The sequence below is a fragment of the Calonectris borealis genome, chromosome 5 (assembly GCF_964195595.1).
Source record: "Calonectris borealis chromosome 5, bCalBor7.hap1.2, whole genome shotgun sequence".
Classification (NCBI taxonomy): Eukaryota; Metazoa; Chordata; class Aves; order Procellariiformes; family Procellariidae; genus Calonectris; species Calonectris borealis.
Window position 1 is genome coordinate 14144736 of NC_134316.1, and position 27986 is coordinate 14172721.

A 27986-nucleotide genomic window follows, 5' to 3' on the forward strand; every position below is an offset into this window, starting at 1 on the left:
GGCATTTAAGCATTGCTGTAAAGCCATCTTCACACTATTAGCTTTTTTCAATGTGAAACTAGGTCAATTCATATGATCAAAACGAATACTGAGTCTCTCCCTTTATTTTGCCCTGGGAATGCCAAATCAGGCTGATACAAGAAATCTTTTCACTCTTCCCAAACAAAGTGCTATTTTTAACTATTCCATTTACACAGCTATGAATAATTGTACTAGATTCAAAACCAACTTTTTATTCCTGCCTGCAAAATTTACACCCAACACTCGGTTTTGAAATCCACCACAAATTATGAAGTTTCTGAAGGACTTTTGATTTCTCCATAGCTTTAAGCAATAGAGTGTAGTTACCCAGAAGTCAAAGCTTAATGCTGACACAAACATTATTTACTTTCCTCATCTTCTCAAGCCACTGTAACACTGACTTAAGAAAGGTGCCATACAGATGAAAAAACTTATTATTCCAATGTCATCATTATAGAACAACTGGATCAACCAACACCAGTAAGAGCTACCACTTGACTCATTAGGCTTCCTAGGCTGATTTGTCTAGCAGCCCTGACAAAAATACTGCTTTGAAGAAATGGAGAAAAATGGGTAAGAAACCACATTATCAAGTGGAAACACCTTTTATCGCCACTGCCATTCCTCTTCATCTAGCACTCTGAAGGGATCAGCTTTCTTCAAACATTTTAAAGCCTCAATAATTTTGCCATTTCTGTTAACTATTGCTTCTTTTGCTTTTACTTACTGTGGAATTAGCAGATGGAAAGGATGTCTGTCTGCCTTTAAAACTACATTACTGCTGACAAGCTATGTTGTTAGAATGTGTTTAGTATTTGGCTTTGTTGACTGACAATTTGTAACCACTGTGGGGGGAAAAAAGTGTCAAATTGCACCAGCTCAATTCAACAGCAAACCTCTTCAAAAAGAAGGTAACTAAAATCAAGCACAAGTTCAGCTGCGGTCCTGGCAGAGAGGAAGGAGTTCTCGGTTCCATTTCACTAAGAATTTATTCACTTAGCATTTCAAACGTGTACCTGGGCTCCTCCTACACCCTTTTTAAGGTAAACAGTCTCCAGAAGTAATAGGTATTTAAGTTCAGTTTGTCCTGTATTTAAAGCAGGACCTATTGCTACTGGCAAACCACAAATAGACACAGCTGGAAAAGTCTATAGTCAGTTCTACCTTTTAAAAAATGGTCCGAGTCCAAAAGATACAGAGCTACAGAATTTATCTCCTTCCATTTCAACAGCAGGAAAACCAGGTAAGGCAATATGAAATGTAAGATCAAATGAGCAGTAGAACAGGCACGATGAGCAAGCACTTAAATCTTTTGCCAGCTTTAAAACCACTGGCTACGTTTCCTCCACCCCTCAGACTCTCCTCCCCTTACCTGAACTTGCTCACAAATTGGTGGCATAATGCAGGAACTTGTTGATAGTAGGCTGGCAATGGTGGTTTCAAAGTCAATTCTGTTGCTATTCTCAAAGTCTGTAATTTCTTCACTGAAAATCGTAAGGAAAACTCTGGAATCAACTAAGCATGATGTTTTAAGAACAAGATGTGCCAATTATACTTTAGAAGCTTAAATAACTTACAGAAGCTGCTCAATGCAAGTATTTATTCATACCCAATATGCAATTAACTAGTTACAAAGCAAGCTCTTTCATGCTACTAAGTGTTGCTACTTACACTCAGGAGTGTATTGAATGCTACTGATTTGAGGCCTACATGAAAATTTTTCAGCTTTCTCTCTGTAATCAGATGCAATATAACTAGGGGCAATACAAGTTTCAGTTCCCAGTTAATCCTCAAATCAATATTTAACATAAATAATTTAGTCTCAAATATATGTTCAAGGATGAAGTACCAACACCATCACGGAATCTCTTTACCTTGCAATTCAATAAAACGCGTACCACTTTATGACATAGGAAAGCAAACTTCTGTGCAAGCCTAACAACATCATATATACTGTTTAAGAAAAAATGTAAGGTCAATTAGAACTAGGCTGAACTGATTTTATTTCCTTCCAAAAAGAATAGACACTAATTTAACTGTATACAGAAATTAATTTAACTATAACTATACAAGTTTCAGTATATTGTCCTGTTCAAGAACTTATATTAAAAAAAAAAAAACTGCCAAAATTCTAATGCATACTTTACAATTAAATGCCCCATCTTTCTTTTTACCCCTAATAACCTCAGCTTAGAGCTGCAGTGTTCAGATTAACTTATGTACGGATGAAAATTCCCTTGCTTTTAAGTGTAGTTTCATTATTACCCATGTTTTTTCCACTACCACCAAAACTGGACTCAAAAGTAAGTTTTACGGTATTAGCAATGAAAAATTTGATGAACCTTGTAAGAACAGAACTCAGAAAAAGATTAACAACAATTTTTACTATATTAAAATGTCACATCCCTCTAAAAAATAATACTTATGCATTTCTGTGCATATTCTTATGTTTATTAATCTGTCACATTTTACTATAGTATCTGCAAATTTCTTACTTTGAACACTTGAACAAATGAGTAGTAACCACTTTCAGTTAGACATCAAAACTCCATCAAGTTCTCTGAGAACTCTGAGTTTCTGTTTTGAAATAAAAGGCGTCCAACGAGGTTCCAAGAATTTTCATCATTATATTCAGTCAAACAAGTTAGCCAAAAGAAAAAAACAATTTTTCTTTTTTTTTCTGGTACGACCGCTCAAACCCTACCGTTCCCCCAGTTTCTATTGTTATTGCATTTAAACCTCCAAGATTCCTTACCTTGGCTAAACTAAGGTGCCCATTTAGTTATTTACTATACTTTTTTACCTAGTTGCTGTCCAGGCACACTGAAAACTCCCCACTACACTGCCAAGTCTCCAAATCCACCGTTCCAGTTAATGGAAGTCTAGGTCACTCAAAAACAGAATTACAGTCACCAATTCTGTTTAGGTATGCCACCTGATGTGGCATTATGTAATTTCATCACAAATCATTGTAATTGAATGCAAAGTAAAGGAAACTTGAGTTTATTTAGCTTCCAATTTCTGGGAGGTCAAGAGGAACTAGGACTGCTCTGGACAAAAAAAGAAAATAGACTGTGCTTACAGATCATTTTCTGCCATATTCTTTCTTTAGGACCACTGTTTTATTGTTGCCCTTTCTATTACATGGGATGTACATATTATCAGGTGTTAATAAAAGGTCAGTGCCTGTACAATACATTCTACAACTGAGCACCACTTTCCGTAACTGAACAGGCAAAGAAATTACACTGAACATCAGCATCTGGCAGTATTTCTCCAAAAAAAGTGACTAAAATGGGTTTAAATTGATTAACACTATTAAATCACATCTAATATTTGATACTACATGATTTCATTACAGCTATACGATACAATTATACAAAATGTGTTAACATCAAAGAATACAACCAAAATTAAGATAGCAAACAAAACCTATATAACTTTTTTTCTTTACAGGAAAATACTTTTGAAGTATGCATGTAACTGCCCATTCTTTTAAAGAAAATCTACCGCAAGCAAGTTATCAACCTCCAGAAAAATCACACATAGCATTACTACGCATATCCCCAAAAAGTGTACAATATGCACACTTGGAAAATACAAAATTAAAAAAATTGTAAGCAACAGGTGAGCTTCATATTTATAAGAATGTGAAAAGAAGTCCAATTTTAGCATTGTTGTATAAAGAATTGTCTTTTTTTGATGCAAGTTCATGAACTGACCCCTTCGGTTGGGGCCACACGTTACAAAACACCGTGTTCTTGAAACGGGATTACAGAGAAAGGTAGAGCATCTTAGCAACGTCACCTTAAAGTTTTTTTTGTGGGTTTTTTTTTGCTTTTTATTTACTACTTATCAAAACACGTCCTTTAGGTTTGTAGGGTTCTTTTTTTAAAATTCTTTCCTAGAAACAATATACAAAGGGGAGGCATATTTATTTCCAATTCATACTCCTGTAAGATGCTTTGAGTTCAAGAACTTTCTCCTCCAACTTTCACTGGTTGTTTTTGGCCTTAGCGTGTGTTAAGATGTGAGATTTCAGGTTAGTTGATTGCGCAAACTTCTTATTGCAGCCGTCAAATGGGCAAACATAGGGCCTGTCGCCAGTATGAATTCGCACATGTGTGCGTAAATTGAAGTCCAGTGAAAAACGCTTTCCACATCCTTCAAACGTACACTGTTGAAAGGAAAAGACATACTCCATTAGCTAACAAAAGTAGTACTCATTTCAATCATCAATTAGAACAGTATTCTTCTCTAAATCACTGGACTGCACAAACATGAAGCTTGATGCTGAAGATTATTACAGGTGAAGCTGTGGGCATCACTTTTAAACTGTATTTAAAAAATAAAATGAATACTTCAGGTTGTTTTACCACAGATATATATCTGCTTTCAAAGAGGGAAATAAATTCCAGCTTGCAAGCAAATGCTCTCGCTAAAAAACACCTTCTCTGCATACAAAATAGTATTTTGCTATGCTGTAGTAGAAAACAGTGTTTCACATCAGAATTTCCCTCTTTTGGTGATAATTTGCAAAGATTTGCTCATTTTACCAGCTTTATTTTTAAGATGGTCTCAAAATACAAAAGGCAGCACGTTTAGCGGTAAATATTTATCATTTAAAACACAGCAGTTCCAGCATACACATCTAAGTGAATGCCTGAGGATTGCAAATCAGGTTTCTGAAAGAATTCATTTAAAAAAAAAAAAATCAACAAAAATACATAACTTAAACTTGTCTTGGAGAACACAGATATGCTCAAGGCTATGAATACCTGTAAAGAAGATTTATAAGGAGTATCATATGAAGTAGGCAGGGGACCTCTGGTGGCAGAAGCTCACGTGACTTGATATGAATGGAAAGAGATTCAGTGACTACCATCATTTTGCTGAAAACTGATAAATACTGCTACTGAAAATTAGTATCACGAGTCAATGGAGCAAACAGCCCCAAGTCTCAGCTGTCTGCAAGTGCTAAATTGAAAAGATGATGAGGAGAAAGAGACATTTTCCTCATTCAGTAGTAAGTGCAGACTTCATTTTTAAAGTGGGTAACTTTACATTATATTTTGCAAGGTATTCCGCATGTACATACAATTTGCTAATTTCTAACAAAAGCCCACAGAAATAGTTACTCGATAGCCTAACTAGCTTAAGGGGGACTTCCAATTTTTAAGGCAATCATTCAGTGCCTCATCTGATTTTACAAAAAAACCATAGTATCCTCGAAGTCATATAGAAGCTAGGTTACAGTTACAGTCTACACATGTTTACCAAATAAATTGTGATACTTGTGTCTGGAGATTAACAATACCTGAAAGGGTTTCTCTCCGGTATGAACTAGCTGATGTCGCTTTAGTTTTGAGCTCTCCACAAAGGCCTTGCCACATTCTGCACATACGTGTACTCGAGGGCCATGAGTGTGCAGATGCTTCCTCATGGCAGAGTTGTCCCTGAACATCTTTGTGCAGCCCTTAAAAAGAACAGTGAAACTCAATTAGTAGCTAAGCTAGTTCTAATAAAGAAGGTGTTATATGCTACAGTACAAGCATTTAAAATTATTTTATATCCTGAATACTTTCTTAAAAGTTGGCCCTGAAAAGGAGACCCCTTACATTTATTTAAAAAAGCAATACCAAGAAAACTGATCATTTGAAAAGCTGGGGGGGGGGGGGGGGGGGGGAACCAACCCCAAAGAAAAAACCCCCAAACCCTCTCCTCACTTAATATTATGAACCATGTATAGTCAAATGAATAATAGAACAGTCTCATGGAGAAGATGCAGCTTTGATAGAAGCAAATGAATAAACCAAACAAAAGCACTTACAGTTTCATGGAAAAAAAACCAAAAGACAGAATGACAGTTCATGGATACCTATGGTATATTCTTCAGTGTGCTATATTCTGGGCACTACAGTACTACAATATACGATATAGTCTCTAATATACCACACAGATTACTCTCTAGTACCAATTTGTATCTGCACCACTCCATCTCCCAACATTCTGTCCTCTTCCTTCTCATTCCTGAGAAGAAATGGAGCAAGAGGTTTCCAGCACATAACAGCTTATAGAAACTACCTTGTCCAAACTGGCAGCAGCAGACTGATCACTACCACGTGGAGATATAAAGAGACTGCCACTGCTTCTACAGTTTAAACCTACAAAGTGATACTGGGCAACTGAATAAGGTAGGAGAGTCTCTGAGTTAGTGCCAACTCAACCTAAAAGCAGAAGATACTCACATTAACTCAGGTACAGCATCAGAAGTCTTAATCTGGGGTCCATGCTGCATCAACACAGGAATACTACTTTTGATTCCAGAGTACACTTAAGCCAGCACTTAAGTGGGCCTGCTTTACCCAATCTTTCTATACCTTTTTCTTCCACCTTTTAGTGACAATCAATAGACATCTATCATATGTTTTATAAATGCCTTCCTCAAGGTTCAAAATCCCTCGTAAAATCCTATTAACAACTGCAAATTCTATCTGTACTCCAAGTGATGCTGTTTGAACTTACATAAAACTAGTCTATCAACACCACTATGTTACGAGGCATAAAATTCAACAACGGAACCTAAAGGAACAATCAATTGCTAATCTTAAATTCTGCAGGCCTCCTCTTCGGAAATTATTTTTTTCAAAACTAATAACCAGTTAAATATGCCTTAGTTCTTAAAAAAAGGGGGAAATGCCACTTTCAAGAAGAGTTCTCTCTTCAGGCACCAGAATTTCTTTGGCTGAGTTAAGAAGTGTTGTGCCACCATTCATTGCACTGGGTGGGGCAAAGCAGCACCAAAATAAACATATCATCAACTTTTTTTGCATTTATTTCAAAGCCCCTGCTTGCCTCTGAGAGAACAGTTACATCTTCTACAATATTTTTCTTTTTTAAACTGAAGTCATAAATACACAAAGCCTAGGAACACTAGAAGAGAGAAAAAGGAAGGACAGAGTATTCTTTTTTTTCCCCTGTTTAGATGAAGTTGAGGCTATGAAAAAGTAAATCAAAGAAATGAAGGCAGCATTCCTCAGTATTGTAAGGAGTAACTGTTCCTGTATCTCCACATACTATTATACATGTGATAAAAACATGACACTTGTAGAATGTGAAGAATTGGAAATCAATATAAGCACAAAGAGGAATCCAGCAAATTCCTTAGACTATGGCTATCAGAAAGAAGCCTTCTATTCATGCTCTCTAATGTGTACTATTAGCTATCTGCCCTGATTATTTGCTTAGGCTCACACTTATCTAGACCAGAAGTCAGCAAGATTGTATGTGTCTTTTTTCATTACAGACTATGTCAGCTAACAGAAGCTCTACAAAAGCTGGATAATGCAGTAAAGCTAGATGCTACCAATCTAGGTGACTGGCAACATTTATTCAAGACAGAGGCTTCCCTGCTACCAGTAGAACAGAATTGTATCTCCAAGATGCCCCTCTCTCTCTTTCAAGATGATGCACCTTCCAGCCCTGTGGAATGTAATTCAAAGTCTTCCAATAATGCTGACTTTGGCATCTGCACCATAAATTGCTGATTCCTGATCTAGACTCCAAATCTGTCATAGTTTCCAAGCAGAGGATATATAGATCTTAGGAACGTACTTTGAACAGCTTTCAGAATATTCTTTCAAGTATGTAATCTTGGGTGGCAGGAAATCACAACAGTAAAACCAGCATGTTAGGGACTGTGCATCACGGTTACCAGAAGATTAGGGATGCACTAACCTTAAGACAAGGAATGGGAATAACATATTATTCAGTGAAAGGTTTTTAAGGAAGCCTCTAAAGAATGATAACTAAAATACAGTTAACTGAGTGTAGTCTATTAACAGTAAGATATTTTAGTTATTCATTCTCAAGAGAAAACATCAATACAAAATTCTGGTCTACAAATTACTACCTACTCAGAAGCTGAGCACTTCACTTACTTTGTGAGGACAAGCTATCGTTCGTGGAGCATCATCTTCTTTAATTTTTCTTGGTTTCATTCTTAAAGATAAAAAATAAAAAAACATTAGTAGAAAAACCTTAGTAGACAGCTCTTCTCCCGTAACTGCCTACATAATGCGCACATTTATTTGATAGTATTACATGCATCATTAGTACTCAGCTTAATATTTTCAAAACCTTCATAATAATATTAACAGTATACTTTGGCATTTGGAAAGTTCAGCTTTTCCAGAAGGACCTCTCAAATACAGAATAAGACATTTAATACTACCTTCCTGGTCCTTTGAATATGTGGAACTACAGGGTTTTTTTCTGATTTATACTAATTGTAATTAGGAGGTTTTGTCTGAAAACTGTTTTTGCTGTGCCAGTACCCACGTGGCCTATTTATCTTCCTCTGCATCCTTGCACCAGGACATGAAGGACAGAGTAGCCTCAATCATTCTTCAGTATTTTCACCATACCAGACTTCAGAAAAACACTCTACAGAAGCAGGGAAGGCAGGCAAGTTGTGGACTCTACATAGACAATGTAGACATCCATTATAACCACAGAAACTGCAATTATTCTTACTTTAAGCTGCTGTGCACATGGATTCCACCCTAGGCAACTGACAAGCAATCAACTATTTACTCTTGGTCGCTGATCGGGATCTTCACCACTACTTTATGGGCACCATTAGTCTCCATTGACTACATAAGGAGCCCAGCAAACTATTGCTTGCATGTGTTACGTGTTTCAAATACAGTAAGACTCCCTGTAGACAACAATGTTAGAACAGTCCTGCCATAACAACCACCTGTCTGAACACCAGAGAAGTGTCAGCTGTGTGGACACTGTTCTGGGGAAGTGCACTGTCCTTTTACCTAACTTTGTTTCTTAAAGCTGTAGTGCTGTCTTCAAAAAAATCAAAGAGAAATGGCTTATCTCCACCTTATGGTGGAGGTAGGTAGGTGTAAATAAATGCACCTCATGCAGCTGGGGATTCACTTAGATAAGTAGTAAGATTTTGCGCATTCCAAAACCTTGCGGTAGAAGGGGAGCTAGTCTGTTTATGTGAGTTCCTGAATGACTCTTCCTGGTAATACTGTACAAGATAGTTCTGTATGATGAGGTAGCTACATATCATATCTGTAAGTTAAACAAAAGATTTTCTGGTGTTCTTTCTAGTCTCAGTTAAACAGAGATGAGTGGCTTGAATTTAACAAAATAATTAAAATGATCAGAATTACTATTCTTAACATTAAGAAGGAGAGGAGTCTGTTGCTATCCAAGACAGTTTTAATCCCCGTGAGTTCAGTTCCTGGAAACAGATATGGAAGAACAGGGTTGGCAGAAGAGATTTCCAAGTAGGGCATACATGTATTTTTTTTTAACGTACATTTTTAATAATTGATCGGAGACTGGCTAAACAGTAACTTCTAAACAGCAACTTCTAAACGTACAAAACAATTCCCAAGAGCTGTAGGGAAAATAAGCTACAATCTCTCTAATTTGACCACGTAAGCATTTGTTTCTTTGCAAATTTGTTTTCTTTGACACTGTAATGTTTCTATGCATAGGGCTTAAATCCGCTGTTTCACCTGCCACTTTCATATGGACAGATGAGAGAGGATAGGAATGGAAGGCCTTGTGAGGCTGAATTAAGGCAAGAGCAGTGCAAAAACTCCCTAAGAATTCCTGAAGATTGGATCCAGGAAAATCTTATAACTGCCAATGGAGTCATATGTGATGGAGAAGTCTCCTACAGCTCTGTGGGCTACCATTTGTCCGTCAGAAACAATCTGACTCCTCCCAGTATTGCAGATGTAACACAGTTCAAGTGATCACGTTTGAACTAAAGCACTTGACAGTTAGCCACTTCACAGACACAACATTAAAACCAAAGGATTTAGAGGCTGCATTTGTTCTTTTCTCTAAGTGGACGCTTAGGAAACTCCTGGTAGCTCAGCATTTCCAGACTACATTGAGTATGTACAGTACTAACTCAAGAACACTGCAGCCTCCTGCAGGGTTAAAAATACAGATGTGACAAAAACATGGAAGGTGGAGGGTATCATATGCAACAATCCTCTCATTTACAGATACTAACAGCTCCTAGAAGATGGGTATGAGGTATTTGTGTTGACAAAGTTCTTCTTACACCATTGCCAGCAGCATAACTAAAAACTTCATCAATTTAAGGGCAGAGACATCCTGAACACAGCAAACTATATCTGTTCCTGTAGACCAGCCTCTTCATTATCTTAATCTTCCTGGTAAGTTTTCTTTTTCCAAGATTACGGACCAACTTAGATGACCTTATTGATTAAATTTAATTTATATAATCCAATTGGAATACAGAATGATTGTGCTGTGTTTAGTTTACACAGCCTCTTTGAGTAAAGTATTAAATACCTAAATCCAAACAAGCGACTGGGATTAACTGACTGACTATACTGTCCAGTGAGGTTCTAGACTGATAGTAACACAGGTATGAGGCTATGGGAAAACACACACACAAAAGCTTTCTTACAGTAACTCTACAGAAAGCAAAATGGACACACAGAAGAATGCTTTGACAACATGGGACATGAGAGAACATAGTGCCATGGTTTAATGCCATTAGAGAACAAACACACCTAGGGGACAAAGCTAGTGCCAAACCACGTCCTTTACTTCTATCAACTTGTTAAATATTCGCCGAATCATTCCCCCAACCCCCAAAAAACAAAGCAAAAAACTCCTAGGCCCAAAATCTGTGTCCGTGACATCATCAAAACAAGTAAAACCATTATTGTTCTGAAGTCATAATTGACCACCTGTAAAGGGAGAGACTAGACAGAAAAGGAATCGCCAACAGGAGATGTGGTAAACAGCTTTAGTGGGCAGTGCTTGCATTCTTTACACTTGGCATAAGATCCAACAGATCATCATGTTAAATCCTATTCATAACTCTTATGCCTTGCCTCTGGTATTAAGTCAATCTTTGAGAAAGAAATGCTGCAACAATGTCATCTGTAACAGGCTGTTGAAGTTGAGTCAGAGGTAAAATACCCTGGCCAGTGTAGTCAGGAAGCTTCTAGATCAGTATAATCAGGCAGCTTGAGGAACAAATCGCAGCAGAACTGGATGGTCAGACATGGGACAGACCGGAGCTTCAACATATACCTTACATTTTTCAGTTCAGTGTCTGAGCGGGCACGTAACATTCTGAGTGTCCATTCTGGAATAAGCTGACTTATTAATTTTCAAGCTTTGTTTCTAAAGTAAGCAGTATCAGCCTAGCAGTACACTTGAACGTAAAAACATGTAGTGCCTATTGGCTACAAAATAACAAAGTGTAGCTAATGAAGGGGTAGATTTTAAATCTTTTCATTTCTCCTGGAAGTATGGAAAGTGGGCAACTTAAGCTTAAAATGCGGAACAAGACTGTGCATAAGCACAGGATTCCATAGGCAACCAAGCTATTCAACACAACTGAAGCAGACACTTCAACAGGAAGAGGCGGCAAACAGCGTCCAGGTTATACCTCAGTGCCACAGGCAGCAAGAAGCTGCTGGGCCCTTTGTACACTTGAATTAAAGCCATGAGGGCATGTACACCACGGGCACAGCTATGACAGATCATTTTGTCAAAAATGTCATCTTGCTCACAAGGCTGTGAAATCCATATGGACAATCACTCAAACAAGAATTTAAAGACTTACATATTCAAATGTATTAGAAAAAAGATTTTGGTCTTACTTTAAAATTAACTTTCTGCAAAAGGAGACCAGACTAGAATCTGGGCTGTTGATCTTAATTACACTGTTGCAGGTAGCTCTTGCTGGTGGTTAGACTTTTGGCTCCCACCCAGTAGAGCATCTCTACCAGCTCCGTCCAAGTTTTCTTAGCCTGAAACATTAATCAAAAACAGAACTCTAACACAAATCACTATTTAAAACAACTATACACACATACATTAATACCTGGGTGGAACTTTTGAAACGGCTGCCTTTGCAGAAAGTCAATTTACGTGGCAAGACCAGAATTTTCATTTCTGCAGTGAGCTTATATGGGCCATGCCTAGTAGTAGCAACTGCAGACTAGCTAACTGCAGAAAACTAGCAAGTGTACCTTTGGATCAAGCCACTGGGACACTGCAATTAAAGACTAAATCTGTTAATTTGTATTGGGTAGGTAGAGGGAGGGAACGGGGGACAGCAGAAGGAGCAGGGAAGTGTGCAAATAGCTTCACAGAGTGAGCTCCATAAAAGCACACTCTCTTATCCATGCATAAAGAAGATAGAGGGAAATCACAGGTATTAAACCACTCAGTTCCTCAAAATAAAGCAAGCAACTCTGTCACTGTGCAATATCAGAAAGTAACAGCTACCTCCCTCAACTACCCAGCTGAACTGAAAGAACTGTATCTTGACAGAACCAATCCCCACCTCAAACCTCTGCCAGTCTCCACAACCTATTGTCTTGGAGATAGATCCAATTTTACAAGTTAGCCACAGAAACAGAGTTAAGGCTAGGAATAAAAGGCAATCCGTAAATCAAAACCAATTAACAATATGGAATTTCCCCCTTGTTCCAATAGCTGCCTTTTTTGCTGCTGTTCAACTTCTGTGTTCTCACATCCTTTCTTCTCCCTCTATACATAAACCTAACCTAAACAGTATTACTCTCTCTCTCAGAGAACTTCTTTGACACATCCTAGAGATCTCTGATGACCAGCAGTGATACTCACTTGTGCCAATGACCCCATACCTAAGAACAGTTAGAAGAGGAGAAAATTATTCTCTATCAGTAGTGTCAGTGCCACTTCTGATCTGTTCCCTCGCTCTGCCATTCCCCTTGTACTGCGCTGCTGAGGCAGAAATAACATGAGTGTCATGGGCCTATACTGCTGCAAGAATTCATTTGTGCTGAAGAACTCCTGAAACTGGCTAGACTGGCTTTTGGATAAATAGACAAAAGGGGAGTGGCACAAGGTGTCCTAGGAATCTATCTACAACCAAAGAGCCCACAGCCAGTGTCTTAATGTGCTTTGGTCACAGTTAGGTAGGAAAATGTCATTAAAAAAAAAAAAGCTCTCTTTCACTCCAAGGTTCTGGCAAAAATAATTACTAATTTTGTTCCAGTTATGAAGAATATAATATGTGTAAACAGAGGGAGTGACCTTCACAGTGTGGTACAGAGCAAGAGATTTCCCCTCCCCCAGAAGAACACTTTGGGTAAAGCAATTGTCAGTTTACTGCCCCTTAAGCTTCTCTGTACCAAGAACAAAACCAGTACAAAAGCATATACCTTATAAAGAGGCCTAAGTCATAAATCTAAGTGACCAGAATGCTTTGTCACTTTTAAGAAGGGTGTCCGATTTCAAACTCTAGTGCAGTTTCCTCTCCTTTGTTTTCTATCCATTTTGGAAAGTGGATAGAAAGGAAGGGCAGTCCTTACAATGGCTCTCTTTCAGAAAAAGTACTAAGAGCAGAAGATAAAGCCACGGAAAGTAAAGTTTTTACCACTAGGACCCATTACTGTGCCAATTTCCCAACTGTAGCATACTCCCCTCTTATTTCTTAAGTCTTATTCTATAAACTGCTGTCTTTAGCCAGTTCAGTCATGTATCTGTCTGGAGGGTAAGAGGGAGGGAGTGCAGAATCAGGGATATCCTTCTTAGTGGCTTTGTTTGAGGGAATTTGCTATATGCACCAACTAGAAATATGTCTGCTACTTCCCCACACTTTTATTACCAAGCAGTTATGACTTCTTCACAGCTAACTACATAATTACTTGTAATCAATTTAGACTGGGATGAAACATTTTATTTCACTTGAAGGGACTTCCAGTCCCAGTCAAAGGTATCAATTGGGAATGTGGTAATTTATTAGGTTGTATTTCTTTCTGAGCAAATCATTCACAACTCATGTTTCACATTCTGATATGATTGCCTAAGAGAAATTGACACTTTTTTTTCTTTTTTTATTGCATTTTTAAAGCGTACTAGAGAAAATCCACAATTCCTACAATAGAATGAAATAATTTGTAAAAGGCGATAAACTGCCCAACCAGGTATAATTTATGGTCATTCATCTAGGCGTTACTGAACACGTCTTAATGTTCTGACACAGCTTGTTTATTCACAGTGTTTTCAATAGTTTTCGAATGTATAAAAGTCTTTCCAGGAAAACTGTAAGAGCTGCAGTTAAAGGATCCGGATTCCTGCTACATGACTCAATGACAAATGTACTAAAAAAAGCAGCGAAAGACAATTGTATCACAAGAGAGTGTAACTGCTCACTCCGCTAGTGCCACCTAGCCGCGGAGCAGCTGTGGTGTCCATTACAGATGCTGAATTACGACAGTTTAGGTTTTTTTGTTGTCTGGGTGTTTTTTTTTTGTTTGGTTGGTTTTTTTGTTTTGTTTTGTTTTTTAAGGGCTGCAGAGCTACAGAGGACTTCAAGTATCAAGTCCACCCCTGCCTCACCTCGTACTAACCATATTATGATCAGAACTCCAGAACCTTGCCTGAAATCAGTTACCACTAGAATTCAAGCTTTGCCCATTTAAACTTAACCTCAGAACTTTATTCCTAAGAATCGATGCAAATGCCTCAATTTATCCTTAATCAATCAGTGCTTGAATTCGTGTTATTAGCTAAAAGGAGTCCCTTCAACATACTTCACTGCAATAGGACCAAAACCTTAACAAGCAATATTCAAATTCTTATACACCATATTCTTCAGCCTCAGCTATACACAATCATTTACGATCTAACATACAACTAACACAGTTTTCTTTTTCATTTTCCCTTTTTTTTTTTCCTAAGGCAAGAGTAGAAGTTTGACAGTCATTGATTCTGACCAAGAAATCAAAAAACCTTTCATAAAACAGAAGATGCTTGAAGTCTTAATGTATCTACAATTAAGCTATCAGAACAATTCTTCACAGGTCTTAGGCAACTTGGGGATATTGCTAAAGGTGATGTCCCTCCCCAAGTTGCTTACTCTACCACCATATATTGTCTTATGACTGAAGTGGATTACGTTTTATCTGCTGTACAGAAATATATTAACAGAAAAGAGACGGTACACATAGAACTCAATCCTTCCATCATCTGCTGCACATTCTAGCTCTAGAAATTCCTAGGACATTCTACCATGAGTAAAAAAAATGTGGTAATTTCAAATTACTGCCAGCTGCCACTATTTTCTCAACAGAAAACTAACTAAAACCCAAAGATACAGTACATTTTACAATATTAAGAAATATGCAGACAGATCTGATAGAAGCAATCTGGTCATTTCAAGAAGCCCAAATCCTGGCAACCATTTCAAGTATTCAAACCAATCTGGAGAAAAATACTCAGTATTTGCATGGAGAATACCCTATGAGAAACGATTTAAACTTCCTAACGAAAGATAGCTATTCAGTACTTAAATGTTTAATAGAACCAAAGGTTTCAGCATGTTTTAAAATAACTGAGAATACCATTCTAAGCACATGATGAGTAGAAATGTGTAAGTAACATTTTAGAATTAGAATGCTATGTACACTGAGAGCATCACTTAAACCTTGTGCTTTCACAAACAATTGTATTAACCTTTCAGCAGGTCTCAGAGGAAAACATGACCATTTTGATCAACAATAGCAAAAAAAGTAACAACAGTATCAATAGCTAGAACCACCCACCACTTTAGATAAAACCGTGTTTTCAGTTGTTCATGATTTGTTTTTATACATTTCCAGATCAGACAGTTTTGCAGGGCTTGCTCCCTGCTTCAGGCTATCTTGCTAGGAGCCTTCAAAATCCATAGTTCAATGGCTTTACTGAAAATAATTGTGGGACGAGGCTGAGATGGCAATCCTCTGGTACAAACACACTAAAGAGTAATAGAACAAACTTGTCAAAAGCAGCAAGATCAAAAAGGTGAAACGAGAGTAGATGCACACACTGGACACCAAGATCCACCTAACCAAGAAACCAGACCAGAACTTGTCTCAACAGTCCCTGTCATCTAGCAACTAGCTGAAAAACCCAGTGATTTAAAAAAAAAACCAAAAAAAAAAAAAACCAAAAAAAAAAACCACAACAAAAAGACCCAAAACCAGTATACTTCTCCCTCTGCTAGCTGACCCAGGAAGTAAGATTAACATCTGACCATCCACCTGCTCCAAGTGTCAGAATTGTGCACCAGAGCTCTGAAGAATACCCAGCTGGTGACAAAATGAAAATGAGTGTAGCTTCATAAATACATTTGCTTTCAACATGGGAAAAACTGATTATAACAGCTGCAGGAAGCTAACAGTTGCGCTCAAATATTTGGAGACACCAGGATTAACGCTGCCCATGCACTGAGTATGCCTTTGGTAATTACAAGCACATGCACACAGAGAAGGGGACCAAGTAAATGCTGCAAAGGCAACCCTAATGTCACAGCTTCCAGATGCCAAAGCAGGCTTCTCTGGTGACCTCACGGTTGCCTCCGGCTGCCCTGAGCACTCAGTACCAGAGCCAGGGGCTCTGCGGAGGGAGGGGCGGAAGAGACACATGACACTTTCAGTACTCCACAGCAGAACAGAGCTTCACCTCTATTTGAAAGTAAAAGTCACCTTGTAACTCAAGTCAATGTATTGATATGTAAACGAGTGACAACTCTGATTCACTAGAGGAAAATCCAAGCAGTATAGTTACTAACTGCGAAACTGCAATTATCAGTGGCACTTGAAAGCGCAAGACACATGACTCCATTAAAAGTAAATTTAAAGACCGAAAGCTTAAGAACTTAAGAAGCAGGTGAAAAAGAACAGTAAGTGGCTTTCAAACTAAATATTGTAGTCTAGCTTTCTTGTACTGAACAACCTGAATGCAGCATTTCACTTATTGGACCCTTCAGTGCTGAAGAATCTAAGACTACTCACATGAAGGATACATTCTGTCATGTCAAAGATGCAGTCCATCAATGTATTTAGGTCCTGTCTTACCCCACAAGAACTAAAGACCAGAAGTCATTGAAGAAATCACTGCTGAATATAAAACCCAGTTATTTTAACATGGTATCAGCTACTCTGTTCTGAATTAACTCCCTTGTTTCAGAAGATGATTAAATGGAACAATAAGCCATACTGAATCTACCATTTATTTTGCCTAACAGTTTCATAATTAAACCAGTGAAAAGAAAACCATTTTAGTTTAAAGATGCTTTCTTCCTACTTACCTAGCAAATTCAGCCAGTTGTTTGGGGTCTGAGAGGTCAATGCCAGGTATCCCACCAGGAGGAAGTTTCTTCCCTGTCATGTACTCTGAGTAATCTGGAGGTGAATTCTCTCCAATGATCTGCTCTTCCACCACTGTTTCATGGTCAATATCTTTTTTATCATCTGAAATACAAAAAATACTGAAATCAATACATACTAAAGATCAAAACAGCATGTAAGTTATTAGGCTGCATCTCAATACAAATTCACTATTGCTGCACACTCAAAAGAATACACTGCACTTTCAGATTTCCACGCTAATTGTGAAGAGCAACAAGACATCCATACAGTTACAGCATGAAGAACACTGAAAGGACATAGTGGGTGAGAAAAAAAAGCAGAAGTCACATATCTGCTTAAACACAAACGAGTAAGGAAATAAGTAGAACAATCCTATGAACGTTGGCTGCATTTGAAAGATAGCACACTTTTCCTGAAACAATGCCTAAATATTTAATTCCTTTAACCTCTTCAAGCCTAACCGCCACCGTACCCACTTTGGATCTCAATAGCAGTCAGTAACCAAGCAAGCCTATCAGAGGAGTGGCAGATACTTACCCTAAGACATTAGGACTACTGATCTTACACTTCAGAGTCTTCAAACTTCCCTGACCTCCAACAGAAGTGTTATGGAGGGACAAGAAATTTAAAAATAACTGCTAAATGGGCTTCAGCACCTGCCCATAAAACTAAAGTTTTTCAACACTTGCAGACAGGTCTGAAAGAAAGCAAAAAACTAAACAGCATGTCTCCCTCCCAAGGGGGCTTCTTCCTTCCGTGGCAGAGGCCAGCCTAAGCTCTTTCCCACTCTACTATGTAAACAGCAGACAGGGATCATTCAGAGCTTTCATCTGCACACCAGTTAAGATACTGCTATTTTATCTGCTCTAGAGCTCCTCCTATGGATTTGTCCTCAAGGACTGCAGTGAAATCAGGTGGAAGACCTGCTGTTGCTGCCTACTCGCCTTCAGACCTTAGAATATGCCAAGACACAATGTTTTCTCTCTCCTCCTGCTATTTTATAACAGGAGAGACAAAGACGACAGAGAACAGAAACATCCACCTATGTTCCTCAGTGCAGTGCTCACACCAGCATCAATCCTGTTTTCCACCCTCAAATACACGTAGGACAACAGACGTATGTATGGTTTTAACTGCTCAGCTAAATGTTAATAAACTTGCCACTACACTACTTCTCCTACCCTGTGTATGGGGAGCAGATTCTGCAAATCACTTTAAAGACAAAGGGCTTGCAAAACCAAAGTATTTTCAAAAATAACAGGAAGTTATTTTACAGGTAGTGTTTAAGGAATGGAAATACAAAATGAGACAACGTGTTGTGGTTTTTTTTTCCCTACACAGAAACACAGGAAATAACATTATTCATTATTCAGTAACTTAGGTTACGAAAGAAAGGACAAGACATATGCAAATAAAAGAAATATACTAAGGACAAATTTCTATTCAATTTGTAATGCCTGCTTTTATCATTTGCCACTGAGCTATTTGTAGAAATGTTACTGCTAGTTTGGGGTTTAATCTGATCTACCAGATCAAATAGCAGTTCATGTATATGTTCCATGGTGAAAGAGGAAAATAGACTCCAACACTGCAAAGACAGGAGTGTTAATAAGAAAATACTATCTGCAGCATTAAAGTGGGAATTAAACTAAAAGTGTATTTGGACAATTTTTTTGTTCTAATCTAGTTTTCCGTTCACCACACTACCTTCAGTCTTCACCAGTGCTTTAAAGAAAGTAACTGAATTTACCTTAAGCAAGGATTATACGGTAAGTTTTACAGCACCTGCAGGAGTTACAAATTCAAGTCAATAAACCTCCAATTTGACAACAATTTGTCTTACAAACAGAAGCTTGAGAAAAGATATTTAGCAATGCCTACACAGCCAGAAAAGACATTATGAAGCTCAGAAGAGCACAGAACTTCTGGAAAGCTAAAAGCGATGCCTTCTCCACTGCTGCGGACAAGAATCAGATCAGCTGCCTTCAATGTAGTCATGTCAACAGCTACCCAGAACTTCCAGTTTGACTGTTTGATGACATTCCTAACAGAAACAAGTTTTCATTTCTTGCCTCGGATCAGATGCATGAGTCAACAGGGAAATTTTGTATACATTCCTTAAGATCTTCTTTACTTCCCTAGCATAAAGGCTCGCTATTCCACAATGCTTTCTTGCTGTTTGAGGGCCAAACTGAAAGAAAGTCAGCCTTTGGTGCCTTTACTTCCCAAAAGCTCACCAACAGAAATCAGGCTATGGGAGTAAAACATGAAAAACTATGAACATATTGCTTTGATACAGCAGAAAATAAGAGAAAGTATCCCTTAATATATTGACAGCTGTGTGAAAATAAAAAACAGTCAAATTTTTCTACACAAAAAAACTGCATCTCTACAGCAACACGTACCTGCAGTTTTAATAACTAATTTAAACCAAAACAGGCTAAAACAACAACATACAAAACATTTACCTTAAAGTGTTATGTCAGGCTAACCTCCTTCAAGACAGAAGATCTGGTTCACACCAAAAGTTAAATACTTTTTCAAAAGTAGCAGCAGACTTCAGTAGCTCTTTAGTATCCAGACCATCTTAGTTACAGACCATCCTAGGACATTATCAACTCATTGGGAAAACAAAACAGAAACACCACACAAAAAATCCCACACACTTATTTGGAAGAAGTTTGGAAGAACTTCACAAATGTCCTCTATGCACAAATTTATCACGAGTTTATTTGTGATCCTCTACCAACCTGGACGAGGCAGCTCAAAGTTCGGAGGCTAAAGTCCAAGCAGACTTTCATTCAGGCTGACAAGTTAACCAATATTCTCATTGCAAACAGGGCAAGTTGACTGCTTGATGTTTTCTGCCTTCAAGCAAGTCCTGGTGTCCACTACATCCAAATTACTTCCCCCTTTTCCTCTCATGAAGCATCAGAGAATCAAACACACTGCATCCAAAGCAAAGCAGAACACAGAGACACAATCCTGAAATTCTAGTGACACCTCTGAAGAAGTACAATACAAATAAGGCATAGTAACTCCGTGCAGTTTATACCCATGCCAAGCTAATCTGGATGCTACCCATGCAAGCTGAACATGGACAGAGCCATGGAGCCAATCAGGAAAGGGAAATTAACTGCTATATACTATCTGATCTGCTTTGTTTTGTCCCTTAAAACCACTTGAGAGTACAGCCGACTCAAATATAAGGCATTCTGCTTAAGTGTATATTTAGCACTATTCTTATCGATCTAATGCAGCTTTCTGTAAAGAACTTGGAATGTTATTTTAGTCCCGTCTTCTGAAAGATATTGAAGATCTGAATGCATGTCAATCAGTTAATCACTTTATCTTCACAAAAACATGCACTACCAGTCACTGCAATAGCTATGCCCAATATTCATCTATCTTATAAAGCTGTAAAATACGGATTTGTTAGACATCACAGATAACCCCCAACATCCTTCTACACCCAGTTACATTAAGATAGATACTTAGTCTAAATCGGGTTGTTCTATGTACCTGTTTAGGACATAGCCAAACAAATCTTCATGTTCAGTGTCCTTCCATCTGCACCTCTCTCATGCCCTACATATGGACAATACACATCCTGAACACTTCTGCACTTCAAAGCAAGTCAGTCAAACATTTTTTTACTAAGGTCAGTGAAAGTTCAGCATTTTAGCTAGCCATATCTTTTGACTACCACTTAAAACATATTTCTACTGGTGAAATAACCAGAAGTTTTAAGAGTTCCAAGCCCAAGTACCAACTGAAGTAGAAAGAAGCCAGATTACTGGGATAAAGCTAGTAACCACAGATTCCACGTAACAGATCAAGGACAAAGCATGGTAGAATCTGTTTCCCAAGACTTTATTGATTACCTTTTGCTCTCATTACCATGCTTTCTGCATCTCTTGCAGCCCTTCTGTTGCACAGAAAATCCACCCATCTCAGAACACCGTTATTTCATGCATTTGTGAGTAGTAGCTAGCTCCAGCTGACATCTCTGGAACTCCCCAGCTTTTTAAGATGATCCCCTTAACTCTCAACCCAAGAAGCTCCGTCAGTATTTCTGCCTCAGTTATTCTTGATTTTAGCCATCGTACTCCAATTCTAGATCCCTAATTCTCTGAGCCATCCTCCTCCTCTATTACAGAGCAGGGAGAACACATTGTTATTCAATCAGTTTTTCCCTATGGAAAATAAGGAGTGCAGAAGGGAACTCAGAAGGTACACTTGGTAGCAAAGTGATGAGACCTAATCCTGTAGCTTCCTCCTCAAGGTATCAAGTTAAAAGACATTCTGCTTACCAACTAAAAGGATGAACAACATTTAAGCTTAAATTTTCTTTTTATGATCACACGGTTAAACATGTTTGTTTTTAGGAACAGCTCAAATACAATTACATGATAAAGGATGTATCCGGCAACTATGCTGTACCAAGGCACTGTGGTAACAGCTTGGTTATTGCTACCACATTGCAGTCTCCTCAAGCGAATTAGTTCATTGGTCATGTTTGGAAGCAAAGAACCATAATTAGCTTGTTAAATAATACACTTATTTAGTAGACACTTCTGGATGTTAAATTTCATTTTGCACAGTATGCCATTTTTTAATGTAGTCAGCTGCTAGGTTACTTTCCCTCTGATGTGCCTTGCACACAGATGGAGAACAGGTTCTTTTTTCCCCATGTCACCCATCTCTTATTTCACACCACTGAGACATGAACTGACAAAAACACTGCATATATCAATACTCATAATCGGATTTCAACATTTGTGAGACACTGTGCTGAAGCACTATGACCTTCTGAATCATCAGCATACAAATGACATGAACCTCTCAGGGAAGGATCCAATAGCAAGTTAGAGGATTCTAGTTTGAAAGGGGGCTAAGAGGCAACTTAATTGAGACATTTTAAGTGATGAACCACATTCCTGTATTTCACTTTCAAAACTGAAAAGATATTTAAAACAGCTGCAGGAAAATATCCACCTTATCCTCTAAGGTTCACTGGCAAAAATGTCAGGGCAGACTCAATGCTTATGGATACCAAAAGCCTATACCGTTGTCTTAATCAGAGTCAGAAACAGATTATCATCTTAATATTTTAAAGGAACCAGACAATGATTTTCTGCCTCCATTATGAAAAATTTTCATATAAGAAGCTCATTACCTATCTGTCATCACAAAGAACTTTGGCCATCCTTGATACAGGCCCACAACTGAACTAAATGACTAGTTTATCATTTATACTATGTAAGACAACTGGTTAGACAGCAGATGATTATTTTTCTCACCCCTGCAATCTGATAAAGTCAAATGAAAACCCTTCTATTTTTTTAAGACATTAAAAGTTTTTTTAAGAGGTTTTGAAGAACCTTCAAAGGTTTCTTCTTCAAAGAAGAAACCCAACATGAACCCCCTGAGTTTCCAAAGATGGGTCCACAGCACAGGCTTCCTGGATTATCAAGAATCCTTTCCAAACCATACATGTAACTTCTGCATCTTTGTCTTTCCCATCTAGGAATAGTTTAACATCTGTGGGCAATGTTTAGTTTGGTTGTGCTATTTCAGCCTTAAGCTTGCAGGCTACCTGTGCTAACAATAATAGTTTAAGCCGACACCTATTTGAGGTTTGAAAGCTTGACAGAGTCAAGAGTCATTACCTAGAAGCAGATGTAGTTACACTAATACATTTTTCCCCCTCAAAATTAAGCCCTAGCTGCTTGAAATTCCAGCATTTGGTGGAGTCAGCACTTCAGGATCACCTTCCCAAATGCTCCTGCATCTAAGAATCAGTTTTGCAAACACAATCTGACAAACCGATTTCTAATGATCCTTCCCCTCCTGCATCACTATTGCGTACCCAACCTGGAGACAGTCACTAAAGAGGATGACTCAAGTTCAATCTAGCAAAGGCACAAATAAATTCCACTTCACAAAAACAAATTTTCCTAGTACAAATTGGGGTGTCTCACTTGGAGAGCACCATTAACTATAATCCATGACAGGATACCCCAATAAAAATAATGAGGATAGGTATTAGACTAGAGAAAACACACTACAGGAACATGAGTAAATTATCTACCATATACACCTCTTCAACCCTTTCAGAAAATAGAACACCTTTGTTCAGTTCCTATTTTCACACATGAAGAAAGACAAATAATTCCATTCTGAAGATCTGGAAAGCTAATCTGAACTAGAACAAAGCATTCCTGTTACACTTTAATTAAAGTAATCATGGGTCACAAGTTTGATATCACCATAGATACCAAGGTGATAAGAGAAGTTATGGTAAGTCTAAACTGTTGCCAACAACAGAACTGCAACTTCTAAGTAACCACATACAAGACAAGGATTGAGTAGTCCCCTTTAATCACATTGCTATATATTTCACAGATTATTTCCACACATTTCAAGAGGTGCTACCAGACATGTTATACTCATTTATGGACAAAGATTTATGATTGACTAAATTTGGTACCACCCGCATACAAGCTAATATAGCAGTGCTAGAAAACAGTAACAAGTAATTAATTCACATTGTCTTCCCACACTGTGGTAAGCAAAGTGCCCTTGTTCCCAATTCAAATACCCATGAACAGCAATATAGGGCTCATTGTTTTATCTTGATGCATGGGCTTATTTACTATTCGTCTTTTCATAAACTTTTTCCTAAGCATTTAAACCAAACAGTCAATCACATCAGTGTGCAAGCAAGTCTTTAATTATGTCAAAATACAGAGGCAAAACTATTATCTTTGTTCAGAATAAAGTATGCCTGATTCTGCAGGGAATCTTTACTACAGCTACCCTTTCGCAAGCCAGTAGTTTGTTCTGGGATTGTTTTTGTTTTTTCCCCCAGTTTTGCTTCGTTTGGAATTTTTCTGGCAACTGGAATTTTTCTGGTGCTTAGGGACATGGTTTAGTGGGCATGGTGGTATTGGGTTGACGGTTGGACTCGATGATCTTAGAGGTCTTTTCCAACCTTAATGATTCTATGATTCTATAACTGTTCCCCCCTAAAATTTCAGAAAACAGACAATGAAGCCTCAGCATTTGACCACTTCAGACCACTTCTATAACATTCAATAAGCTGTGTAAGAGGCATAAAAGCCTATCCAATTGGCTCAGTAAAACTTCACAACACTTAACTGAGCAGGTTATTACCAAAGGCTGTTTGAAGCTGGGGGGTGTGTGTGTGGATGTGTGCACACATGCATGCAGGGAGTGGAGGTCAAACTTTAATACTTTTCTTTTGCCTATATATTTTGTGATTTTGCTTTTGGGGGGCTTTTTTGGCATTAGAAGTCAAGTCAGAATAGGTATTCTGCACCATTCTGCATCATGGATATAATTGAGTTGGAAGTAGCAACGCAATTCAATCTCCAGTAAATTACAAGTGGATATCATTCCCACTGAGCTTGCATGGTCATGCTCATAAAGAACAAAACCACTGAAATCAATAGGGCTACCCTGATGTAAAAGTTGTGTACGCGGGAAGAGAATCAAGTGCATTGATTATACACATGCTTCAGTCAAGTAATAATCAGCATGCAGAAGCTCTGAGCAAGCATCCTATCAGGCACTCTGAATTTCAGAGTGCAAATGCATGCTAGAAATTGTCAATTGATCTCAGCAAGGTCCTGTATCCTGCCAGCTCATGAGTCATACATCCACCTGCATTCAACTATCTTAGGTAGCTTCCACAAACCAGAAGACTATATTAGTTCCTATTATCTTTTTTCTTTCTTGGATAGTCAATTCTAAGAAAAAAAACCCAGCAAGTGGATTTAATTCAGGTTTCATACAATGATACACAGAAGCATATAGAACCCCATTCTACTAAACAGTATTTGGGAAACTCTTACATGAAAGTTCTTTGTTCATCAAGAAGCAGGGAACTTTGATCGGACTCATTGGGCTGTCAACCGACTATACACCAGAAATGTCATATACTCTGTCAAACTTGCTAAGTAATCACCTATATTTAAACAGGGAGTAAAAATCAGAATCACCACTCTTTCCATCTTTTCAGACAAGAGAATTCAGTCATTCAATACACTTTTCCTCCAACACTCCCTTTTCTAACAACTACTGGTCATTCACAAACATCACAGAGAGCAAACATTTCAGACTACATTAGAAGCTTAAAAAGTATCTTTATCTTACTAGACTTTTAAAAAAAAAAATCGTGGTAGATAAAATAAGTGTGAAGGGCTGGCACATGTCAGATTTATTCCAAGTCCTGCAGATACTAAACACCTTCACAAAATTTCATTCCCCTTAAGAGAAACTCCCACAAAAAAAACAACTCCTCAAAAAACATACACAGTCTCACACAACACGGGCTCCCCGCGCCTATTTAAAAAGCCTATTTAAAGCTTTAGACCCAGCCGAGGAAAAGCTGAACGGTCTCCGCGCGTCAACCAGAAATCGCTCCTTTCCTCCCCGCGGCTCCCCCGGACGGAGCTCTGCCTCCAGGGCGCGGAGCCACCCCTCGGCTGTCAAACCCTGGCTCCTGGCGAGAGGATTTCTGAAGGGCCGGTTGTTTGTGGCCGCCCCCTCCGAAGCCAGCGGGAGGCGCGGGCAGACCCCGCGGGGGCGAAGAGGTGCTTCCCCCTCGCCGGCACCGCCGGCTTCGAGCGGGGAGGCCCCACCCACACCCCGCCTGGCTACCGCAGCGGCCCGGCGGGCCGGTGCCGGACGGCCCCCGAGCCCACCCCCACCGGGCGAGCTGTAACACGGTATTTCGGGGAAATCGCCGTCCCCGGGTCAGGGAGAGCCGGCGGGGCAGGCGGCGCTGGGGCGGGCGGCTCTCCCCCCCCACATAACGGTCACGGCCCGGAGCACACGCCTCATCCGGGGCCGCCGCCCGCGTTCGGCATTAAAATGCGGCCCAATGGGGCCGCGGGTGCGCGGCGGCGGCGCAGGGCGGGAGGGAGAGGAGCGGCAGCCGGGGAGCCGGCAAGGCAGCGGCGGCCAGGGAGGGGAGGCGGGCCGGCGGCGGGCCGGGAAACGGGGGAGAAGGAGGACAGAGGGCGCCGGGAGGTGCGGGGGGCGGCGGCCGGGGGAGGGAAGGGCGAGGGGCAGGCGTGGAGCGAGCGGCGGGGCGCCGCGGGGAGCGGCGGCAGCGGCAGGGCGGGGACGGGGGGAGAAGCGAGGAGGCTGGGTTCGCCCCGCACCCTGTGCCCGCCCGCACACCCCGCCTCCCCCTGCTGCAGAAACTACGCCATTGCGGCCTAGTCCTGGAGCCAGCGGCGCGCTGCCTCCCTCCCTCTCGCACCCCCCTCCGCCGCCGCCATCTTGGCGGCCGCCGCCATCTTTCCTTCCCCCCGCCGGAGCCGGGCTGGAGCAGCGGCGGCAGCAGCGCAGACCCCGCCATCTTTTCGGGGGAGCCGCCATACTTGCCCTGGCGATGAACATGGCGGCGCCCATCACACACATCAAAACATGGCCTCCCTTCAAAACAAAACTGTCCGAGCCGAGCCGGACAGCCGCCGGCGGGGCCTGGGGCCCGGGGAGGGAGGGGTCCGGCGCGCACTTACCCGAGGCCCACATGGTGACCGAGAACTCCCCCTCCAGGGTCTTGATCTGCACCTGCTTCTGCTCCCATTTCCTGCCGCCGCCGCCCTCGGCCCCGCCGCCGCCTCCCCCGCTCAGGTAACTCTTCTTGCTGCTCTTCTTGCCGCTGCCGCCCTTCTTAACGCGGCCTCCTCCGCCGGCTGAGGAGGAGCCGCCGCCTCCGCTCTTGCTGCCGGCGGCGGCCACGGTGACCAGGGTCTGCTCGATGTACTCGTCCTCCCCGGCGGGGGCCGGCACCGGGATGAGGATCTGGTCCTCGAAGCCGTCGTCGGCCCGCAGTCCGTCCGAGTCGTCTCCCCCTACCACCTCCTCGCGGGTCTGCACCAGGATCACCTCCTGGTGGTGGTGGTGCAGATGGAGCTGTCCCCCGCCGCCGCCGGCCGCGCCGCCGCCCGCCCCGCTAGGGTCCCCGTCTGAGACCAGCGGCTGCAGCGCGATCATGGGCTGGTGGTGGTGGTAGTGATGGGGCGGGTGGTGCGGGCCGCACTCCTCGCAGCACTCGTCCTCGTCCTCCTCTTCCTCGTCCTCCTCGCCGCCCACCACGGTGGTCTCGATGGTCTCCACCGGGATAGTCTCCACCTCGATCTCGTGCAGCTCCACGATCTCGGCCGGCATCTCCGAGCCGTCCGTGGCGATGTACAGGGTGTCTCCCGAGGCCATGGCGGGGCGAGGGGGGGAGAGAGCTCCGCGGGCGGCGAGGGGGCTTCGGTCCGCTCCCCTCGGCGGATGGTGGGGCTCGGGCTCCTCTCGCTTCCCCTCCTTCTCCTCCTCCTCCCCTTCCACACAAACACCAGCTCCTCGCAGCCAGCGAGAGGGAGGCAGCCAGCCAGCCGCCAAATCCCGGCTACGCTCCCTCGCGAGACTTCCGCTGCTGCCGCCGAGACGGACCCCAGCCCCGGGAGGCCGCTGCCGCCGGGACCCGCCCCCCCGCCGCCAAGCGGCCAATCGCACCGCCCGCCGCGCCCACGGCTCACGAAGGCGAGCGAAGTAGCCTACGGGAGCGCGCTGTGCCGCAGCGGCCCGCCTCCATTTACTGCCGCCGGCCTATCAAAGAGCGCTGCGAATGCGGAGCGCGCCTCCTGGCGCTGAGCAGCCAATCGGCCCGCGGCGGTGTCGCCCCCTCCGCCGCCCGCCCCGCCCCTCCCTTTTCGCCCCTCCTCG

At 41.0% G+C, this 27986-nt stretch overlaps 1 protein-coding gene across 2 annotated transcripts; it reads right to left on the reverse strand.

Annotated features, from left to right (window-relative positions):
- Positions 1-1604: 1604 nt before the first annotated feature.
- YY1 (YY1 transcription factor) lies at positions 1605-27761 on the reverse strand. Of its 2 annotated transcripts, XM_075151092.1 has the most exons (6): positions 26789-27761; positions 17171-17333; positions 7962-8022; positions 5339-5497; positions 4800-4870; positions 1605-4198 (listed from the first exon to the last, which is right to left on the reverse strand). In XM_075151092.1, the coding sequence occupies exons 1-6, from the start codon at positions 27483-27485 to the stop codon at positions 4060-4062; spliced, it is 1290 nt and encodes a 429-aa protein (XP_075007193.1). In that variant the 5' UTR covers positions 27486-27761; the 3' UTR covers positions 1605-4059. The 2 variants fall into 2 exon arrangements, with proteins under 2 accessions (XP_075007193.1, XP_075007194.1); XM_075151093.1 differs by lacking the exon at positions 4800-4870 and having other exon boundaries at positions 26789-27755.
- Between the last annotated feature and the right edge of the window lie 225 nt (positions 27762-27986).